This window comes from Coregonus lavaretus, assembly GCF_964263955.1.
Source record: "Coregonus lavaretus genome assembly, contig: SUPER_35_unloc_5, whole genome shotgun sequence".
In the NCBI taxonomy this organism is placed as follows: domain Eukaryota; kingdom Metazoa; phylum Chordata; class Actinopteri; order Salmoniformes; family Salmonidae; genus Coregonus; species Coregonus lavaretus.
The window spans coordinates 701,614-710,760 of NW_028167177.1; the positions used below are offsets into that span (position 1 = coordinate 701,614).

Sequence of the window (9,147 nt, forward strand, 5' to 3'; positions counted from 1 at the left end):
TAGCATCGGTTTCTCCTCCATAACTATCTCCTGCCATCTCTGGTCACAGCACAGCCGTGCCGAACCGCCGCCACACCGAGTAAAGTTTGATTGTTTGCTATTCGAAACGCGCGCCACCTCTCTCCTAGCCAAGCTTATCCTTGAGCACTCTGGTGTTGCCCTCATGTACCGTCTCTCCAACTTTGAAGTTTAAACGTGATCTACTTCATTTTACACTGAAGAGAAAGCAAGATGGTTTACTCCGACCAAAATCTGCCGTCAGTGAGACTGGTTCCGACTTGGGAGGAATATCAATGGCTCCTGATCCATGGTACTGATCCGGGGGCAGGGTTTGTGACCAGCCACCTCAGAGGTAAGCTCTCTCCCACCAGTAAAAGCCAATTTATGCTTGATCCAAAAATGTGGTCGGAGACGCCTTTTGGAGGGTGTGATGCAATTGCGGAGCCTCCGAAGGCAAGCAGAGGCCAACTTGAGCTCCGTACCGCATCGCTGTGTGCCTCCCAAATTTTGTAACTATGCGGAGGGCTCCGTAAAGCTCCATATAGCGCCGCATTGACATGATTGGTTGACGGTAGGTGGGGGCGGGAGGTCCTGTATAAGCACAAACTCACGTCCTTGACAACAGCTCTGGGAAGACATGAATGCCCTGACTTCTGCAGAGGCCGTATCACCGTAAATGATGCACGGCCAATGCAGATATCGGATTGACCATGCAGCGCCTTTAATTCTGTACTACTAAGCAAATAAAAATAAAAAATAAAATTACACTGGATATCAGCAGGTCTTCATGGACTGCAGACTGCAAACAACGATTGTACAGAAAAGCATGAAGGTTTATATAAGAAACTCTTTGCTGTACACACAGAAACATGACATGATATTATAAAATGTTAACCACAGTCAAGCCCATCTCTAACACTGTGATTCAAGTACCTAACAATATGGAGCCATTGTGTTGATGTTTTGGTTCGTCTGAGATAAGGGAAACTCAGTCCCTGAAATGAAAATGTAAAAAAGTCAGTCAGCACAGTGTCAGTTTTGTTTTTAACTTCAACAAAATGGTCATACACTCGTAACGTGAAGTACAGTACATTTATTGCACAAAACGATACATGACAAGTAGAATAACTTTTCTCACTATGGTAACACTTTACCTTTTCTGTAAATCTGGTACCCTCACTTTGATTAAACTCACTTGGGTCAAATTCATTTGAGAATACTCTGGAAAAGGTTCAAAATTATATTACACACACCTTCACTACTTTATGTCAGGTAAACATGACACTTTTCATCAGTGAAGCATTTTTACAGACATCATCACACCAACGATCACAATTTTTTTTTTTTTGTCATTTTAGCATATCATCTACTCTGCCTCATCATACTCATTCTTTCCTCAGTTCACCTCATCCAGTTCCCTATACATGTGCATTTTCTGCTGGTGTATCCTGAGGTAGCTCCTCTCTGAGAACCTCTTCCCGCAGTGCGTACAGGAACGGCCTGTCTCCCGTGGGGACCTTCAGGTGCATCTTCAGCTCGTGCTGGCAGGAGAACCGGGGCAGCTGTAGGGTTTCTCCCGTGTGGACCCTCTGATGCCTCTTCAGAATGGATGAGTGGGAGAAACTGCCCCGGCATAGGTGGCAGCTGAACAGCTTCTCCCCCCTGTGCATCCTCTGGTGGCTCTCCACCTGTTTTGGAAAACTGAAAGCTTTCCCACAGAACTAACATGGGAAGTGCTTATCTTTGGCGCTGCCATCTTTACAGATTTCGTCTCTACTACTGTCATTTGTTAATGGGTTTGTGTAGCCATTTAGTGTTGAGGCACTAGCATTGTCTGAGGTCTGGTTTAACATTAGGAGAGTGTGAGGAGGATGAAGGCCAGCGAGTGTCTGTGTTGTCGCAGGGTCCATGTTCCAGTTGATAGATCCTATAGAAGGCAGGCTGAACGCAGCATCTGTTAGGGGGTTAACCTGAGGCGCCATCAGTCTCTCTGAATCACAACTACAGGAGCAGGACGGAGCATCGCTAGCCGAGTCTGTGTCTGTTCTCTCCCGCCGCATACGGACACGTCCCCGTCCCCGCAGACCAAATCTACGCCTTGCCCTGGTCTTAGCCAGTCTGTTGTCATGGAGACTAAGTTTGGTTGTTGTTTTGTGTTCGACTGTCTGTTTCTGGTAGTGGTTAACAGTGTTGTTCCCCAGCCCAGAGTTGAGGACGCTGTCCCATCCACTGACCTCCACTATGTCGCCTCTGGTCCTGGCCTGATCAGTGATGTTGTCCCCTGGACCCTTGGCTGCACTGGTCTGGGTCTGGGAATCCAAGCTGGCCGCCCAGTCTCCTCTGTCATCCTCCAGCCAACCACCTGCAGGAAGAGGTTACAAAATAGACTTTACAAACATGGCAGAGAAAACTCTACATATGGAGTTTTTTGGTCAATTACCTGGTCAAGTTCATACATTGTTTGTTTTAGTATGAAAACATACGTTGTAATGATTTCATTTTATGTAGGTGAATCACTATTCCCATTGAAGTATATCTATTATGTTCTGTATATGTATTTCTCCCTTACCTTGCTCCCCCATCTTTAGTCCACTCAGCAGATCAATGCTCTCTGATCCGTCTTCTATTGTCTCCTCTTTGACCAGCAGCAGATCAGGCTTTCCATCCTCCATGTCTACTGACTGTAAGCGATACAGAGTGAGAGGATGTTGGATCAAGACATCTGATATGAGCACCCTGCATCTTCTGATTGGGCAATGAGGGATTGCTATGAGTACTATGCAAACATGTTCATTGATTTGATTACTTGACACTCTTTAATGGTTTCATCATTCAAAGGCATGATACCACACTTAAGACAAATTTAATCAAGACCTGACCTAATACTATTCAGACAGTAGTTCACAGTGGGCTCACCTCAGTGAGACTGATTGTGTGTGGTGGCCCTGTGCTGCTCAGCTGGTTCGGGAGGAGGTGTAGTCTGGTTGACTCCTTCACCAGCGATTTACCTCCTCCTCCTGGAAGAGACAGGCGACACAGACATACACTCCCTCAGGTATGTACACACACAGATAATAAACACACTTTCAACATGGAGTGTTTACCCATCCCAACTACGTTTGAGTCCTATACTGTAGTTACAGAATTACTTCATTGTTGTTAAACCCATCATGGTGGACATAAATATGATGTTGTGGGTAAAAATAAGTCAACTATGATAAGTCAAAAGTCATCATCAGACAATCCTGACTAAACTATTTTGATGTGAACAGTAGGTGTTTGTTAGTGTGTGGGTATGTGTAGTAAGTGTATATTGGTTATAACTGTTGTGTTTATGCAGAATAGGGTGAGATCAGATGCGATTTATCCTAAAGAGAGTCTGAAAAGTCCCATTTTGTTTTTATTAAACAAACACATTTTAAATACACCATATGAAAACCACACATGCACATGTCTCAACTACAAATCTGCTTGATAAACAGCATTAATTTTCTAATTTAAAGTGTCTTGGTAAAACAATTAAGTAGGTTAATGGAAGTAATGAAATAGGCATTTGTGAACATCATATAGCCTACACAGTACAAATACAATATATCACCTTATAGAAATGAAGTAGTGCCTTCAGAAAGTATTCACACCCCTTTACTTTTTCCATATTTAGTTGTGTTACAAAGTGGGATTCAAATGGATTTAATTGTTTTTAAAAAATGGTCAATGATCTACACAAAATAGTCTAATGTCAAAGTGGAAGAAAAATTCTAACATTTGTAAAAAATAATAATATGAAAAATAAAACACTTGATTAGATAGGTATTCAACCCCTGAGTCAAAACATGTTAGAATCAAACACAATATATACATTTTAGGCTCATATATGCCTCATACACTGAGTGTACAAAACATTGACACCTTCCTAATATTGAGTTGCACCCCCGCCTTTTGCCCTCAGATCAGCCTCAATTTGTTGGGGAATGGACTCTACAAGGTGTCGAAAGCGTTCCACAGGGATGCATGTTGACTCCAATTCTTCCCACAGTCATTTCAAGTTGGCTGAATGTCCTTTTGGTGGTGGACCATTCTTGATGCACATGGAAAACTGTTGAGCATGAAAAATCCAGCAGCGTTGCAGTTCTTGACACAAACCGGTGCGCCTGGCACCTACTACCATACCCCTTTCAAAGGCACTTATATATTTTGTCTTGCCCATTCACCCTCTGAATGGCACAAATACACAATCCATATCTGAATTTTCTCAAGGCTTAAAAATCCTTCTTTAACCTGTCTCCTCCCCTTCATCTAGAATGATTGAAGTGGATTTAAACAGTGATATCAATAAGGGATCATAGCTTTCACCTGGTCAGTCTATGTCATGGAGCAGGTGTCCTTAATGTTTTGTACACTTGGTGTATATCACACAATGTCTGGATGCAATATTCTACCCAGGAACATTCAACACTGAAATCTGTTACTCTCGTTATTCCAAATTATATACACTACCGGTCAAAAGTTTTAGAACACCTACTCATTCAAGGGTTTTTCTTAATTGTTTTACTATTTTCTACATTGTAGAATAATAGTGAAGACATCAAAACTATGTATTTGAGATTCTTCAAATAGCAACCCTTTGCCTTGATGACAGCTTTGCACACTCTTGGCATTCTCTCAACCAGCTTCACCTGGAATGCTTTTCCAACAGTCTTGAAGGAGTTCCCACATATGCTGAGCACTTGTTGGCTGCTTTTCCTTCACTCTGCGGTCCGACTCATCCCAAACCATCTCAATTTGGGTGTATTTCCCACCAAAACATGACCCGCCAAATAGCGCTTCTTAACACCCGCCCACTTAACCCGGAAGCCAGCCGCACCAATGTGTCGGAGGAAACACTGTTCAACTGATGACCGAAGTCAGCCTGCAGGTGCCCGGCCCACCACAAGGAGTGGCTAGAGCGCGATGAGCCAAGTAAAGCCCCCCCGGCCAAACCCTCCCCTAACCCGGACGATGCTGTGCCAATTGTGCGCCACCCTATGGGACTCCAGATCACAGCCGGTTGTGACACAGCCTGGGATCGAACCCGGGTCTGTAGTGCCTTAGACCGCTGCACCACTCGGGAGGCCCCCAAATTATATTTTTTGCTGACAATAATGAAAATTCATCGTTGTCTTTAATGCAGTGTTTGAAAATGCGAACGGCCTTTTGCCCATGTGGCCCTTCAGGTGCATCTTCAGCTGGTGCTGGCAACAGAATCTCTTCTCACAATGGGGTCAGCTGTAGGATTTCTCCCCTGTGTGGACCCTCTGGTGTCTCTTCAGGTGACCAGCCTGGGTGAAGCGCATGTGACACTGGGTACAGCCGAAGGGTTTCTCCCCTGTGTGGACCCTCTGGTGCCTCTTCAGGTTGCCAGCCTCAGCGAAGCGCATATGACACTGGTTACAGCTATAGGGTTTCACCCCTGTGTGGACCCTCTGGTGGATCTCAACTTTCTGGAGGCAGCTGAAGCCCTTGTTACAGAATATGCAGAGGAACCGTTTCTCTTTACTATTGCCTGATGTTGCTCTACCTCCCTGAGCCTTGGACCTTTGGCCCTTTGAGTTCAATACCTGATCGAAAAGGACGCAATCGTGTAAATCGGAAGGTCCAATCAACGTGGACACTGGCTCATGATCCCTGAGTGTGTGTAAAGGGGAGTGGGTCGTGACATTTTGATTTTTCTCTAAGCTTTTCCTGTAATCTAAGAAATCTCTGCCCTGTGAGTGTCCGTCTCCTAGGTGACTATCTGCATTCCATGTGGGAGGAGCGTCGCCCTCCACTTTCACAGTCACTTCATCTATGACCAGACCCTCCCCTTTCTTATCTAGGCACCCTTCAGAGTATACACTACTACTGTACCGGTTCCAGTCCCCTCTAGACAGATCAGTCTGTGTCTCTAAATCCAAGGGCATGTTGCCAGGTTCCATCTCTGTAGTGTAAGAACAAGACGGATCATCACCGCCAGTGTCTAACGCGTCACCATCAACATCTCCACGGGAATTAACCATCCTCTGGCTCTGGTGAAATACCGGTAAGTATTCTGAGCTGGTAGCAGGAGGACAGCCCAGTCTCCTCAGCCCCAGTCTCTCTGGGTCTGATCTGTGGTCAGATCCTGTCTGTAAGAGCCTGTGTGTTACAGTTAAAGTATCCGTGTCTGTCTCTGACTTGAGGACGGCGTTCTGCGTTCCACTGACCTCCGTGATTCTGCGTCGGGTGCTGGGCGGCACTGGGGCGGTGGTGGGGTCCTTTGTGGCTACATGGGGCTCTACAGCCGCTTGAGTCTGGGTGTCTCTGCTGTGCCGTGGGTCCTCCTCTCCTTCAGACCTCTCCTGCTTGACCCCAGGACCTGCAGCCTCTGCATCTACAGACTGACACAGGAAGAGAGGTTATTACCGGTATATGAGTTGAATTGGATAACAATGTCGTGGGGAAGTCTCACAAGCTCCCTTTTGGCAGATACATAAGGATGTAGATGTAAGCAAGTGAATACCTGAGGGGAGCCTTCCTGAAATAAACTGGCATTTGATTTACAAAGTAACTGTAATTTTTTATGTCACACTATGACACTAACCTCTATCATAATAACATGCTGGGTTGAGGTTCCACTCCCCTCATCAACAGTGATTGGCTGGTCATCTCTCCATGTATTGTGTCCCGCTGGCTTCACAAAGCTCCTGTGGCCTCCAGTGAGATGTCCTTCACCTGAGAGAGTGATTGGGGGAAAAGAGGTGTTTAGTTTAGCTACTTTCAATGCTTAATGGTATATTGGCAAGGATGTAAGGTAACCCTTTTCATAACTTCTTGATATACTATTGATTGATTATGTTCCATGCATCACATTGTTTTCAATTAGTAAATAATGGGAAATGCAGTAAATCAAGAATTTAGTTAGAATATGATATTGGGTCGTTCCATTTGATTTCAATCATATTTTAATCTAACACCCTTTAATTTGGACTAAACTTTTATACATATTTGCCCATGATAGAAGTAGTCAGAAATTAACTGGTCTGAGTAAGTATCACATTTTACGCATTTTTAGATAATTTACGTTAATGGGTAACAAAAAGTCCATTCTAATTTAAAAAAAATGTTTCATTAAGAAATTATAAAATATTTTGACAACCCTGTTTGTAAGTTTTGAAATCATATAAAACTCTATCGTTTATATTTTCCAGTGATGAAGACATGGATGTCGCATATTAGGGTGAGGTATGCAAATCGGGTCAACTTTGAGCACATCTATCTCCTAAATGTTTTGGCATTCAGGTCCAAAAAGTTACTTTCTACCATGAGCAAATATGTATAGAAAGTTTCGTTCAAATCAAAAGGGGTGTGGTCAAAAAAAGTGATTGAAATCAAATGGAACAACCCAATATCATATTCTAAACAGATTATTGATTTACTGCATTATCTATTATTTACTCACTTAAAACAATGTAATGCATGGAACATAATGAATCGAGCTCTAAATAGAATGGTTTCGGTTAAGCTCATTTTGGGGAAAAAATACGTAGAATGACCCTATTGTGTCTTTGTGCAAGATAATCAGGTGAATTATTGCATAGTATCCAAAAACCGCAGCCTCGGCTGGTTAAGCATATGTGGTTAACACATCTAAAGACACATGCACAGAGGGGAACGGGGCGACAGGCACTGCGCTATATGAACCGCGACGGCCACCGCAGCCTCGGCCTTGGAAAATGTACCTCTTGCCATTCCTCTATGTCGGTCAATGATCTTGACACTACTGGGACGACTGGCGAGTGCGCGCTCTCGCATTGTCCTCTCTGCGCGCTCCCGTGCCTGCTTCAGTTCCAGTAGCTGTAGTTTCCTCCGCAATGTCCTGTTTTCTTTCTGGCTTTGAGTTATTTCCAAACGAAACACTGCATAGTCGTCGTCTACGAGTTTACAGATATTTGCCACGGCTGCATTCGCTAGCACCTCCATAATGGAGGCTATTTGAGTGTGAAAAACGACACAGTTAGCCATTGTTAGGTAACGTTTGCAGCTAGCGTTACCTAGATAACATCTATCAACCAAGTCCTGTCTCCAACGCGAATGAAAGACTACCTTGGACAAGTATTTGATGCTGTGCAGTTAAATTAGTGATATTTAGAGTTCCATTTTGTTAATAAGTGTCTAAATAACGACAATAAAAACGCTAACGTGAAAGTTGTAAATGGTCAACGCTTACTTCCGTTTACTACTTCTCGGTGAGGTTTTGTGGCAAATTTCATGCAAAAGGTGTATTGCCGCCACCAACTGGACGGGGGTGAAAAAATGCACAACAAATGCACAAAATTACATTCCATTATGGGGAACGGAAAATAACATTATTCCACAAAAACAAACAAAAAATATTCAAAATAATCCCACTCCTTCAGTTATTCAAATACTATGCTAAGGCTCTGGGGCCTGAGAGAGTGAGACCGCATGAGACAGTACTCCATCCCAACAGGCACATGATGTCTTATAATGATCATATTCTGTTCACAATGTCATATGACCTTGCCAGTAGTTCTGAAACTAGCACTCACGAGCCAAAAGTGATCCCTGAAAATTGCGTACTACGTCACATATGTCCAGATATGTGCTCCACGTCATTGCTCTCTCTTTCTCTGCTGTGACCACTGAGCTGTTGGGCCCGCCCTGCAACCTCATTGGATAATGCTGCGAGGGGCTGAAGTACATCGCTAGAACTTTAATTGCTAGGGGGTTTGCCCAGGTGGGGGAAAATGGCAAAACTTCAAGAAAACAGTCGCTTCAAAATTGGGGATTTTGTGGCTAATTGAGTTGACAGTAATTCTGCTCATTGATTATGCATGGTTGAACTACACATTGACACATCCAGCCCAAAGTGTGAGAAAATACACTACATGGCCCTTCAAATGAGTGGATATGGCTATTTCAGCCACACCCGTTGCTGACAGGTGTATGTTAGTTTATTTGATTACTTGACACTCTTTAATGGTTTCATAATTCAAAGGCATGATCCCACACTTAAGACACAATTAATCAAGACCTGACCTAATACCATTCAGACAGTAGTTCACAGTGGGCTCAACTCAGTGAGACTGATTGTGTGTGGTGGTCCTGTGCTGCTCTGCTGGTTCCTCT

General features: G+C 43.8%; 1 protein-coding gene across 1 annotated transcript; it reads right to left on the reverse strand.

The window, feature by feature from the left end:
• Nucleotides 1-1,079: 1,079 nt before the first annotated feature.
• Nucleotides 1,080-8,238, reverse strand: LOC311110404 (uncharacterized protein). The gene is made up of 5 exons (XM_084188952.1): nucleotides 7,737-8,238; nucleotides 6,599-6,729; nucleotides 6,222-6,395; nucleotides 2,917-3,017; nucleotides 1,080-2,681 (listed from the first exon to the last, which is right to left on the reverse strand). The coding sequence occupies exons 1-4, from the start codon at nucleotides 8,017-8,019 to the stop codon at nucleotides 2,994-2,996; spliced, it is 612 nt and encodes a 203-aa protein (XP_084045078.1). The 5' UTR covers nucleotides 8,020-8,238; the 3' UTR covers nucleotides 1,080-2,681; nucleotides 2,917-2,993.
• Between the last annotated feature and the right edge of the window lie 909 nt (nucleotides 8,239-9,147).

What these genes read in the sequence shown, in the direction of transcription:
- LOC311110404 (XM_084188952.1), bottom strand. Translation starts at nt 8,019, where the DNA reads ATGGCTAACTGTGTCGTTTTTCACACTCAAATAGCCTCCATTATGGAG. An exon ending in ACATAGAGGAATGGCAAGAG is followed by an intron (nt 6,730 to 7,736) that starts GTACATTTTCCA and finishes TCACTCTCTCAG; the next exon opens with GTGAAGGACATCTCACTGGA. An exon ending in CCCGACGCAGAATCACGGAG is followed by an intron (nt 3,018 to 6,221) that starts GTCAGTGGAACG and finishes TGTCTCTTCCAG; the next exon opens with GAGGAGGAGGTAAATCGCTG.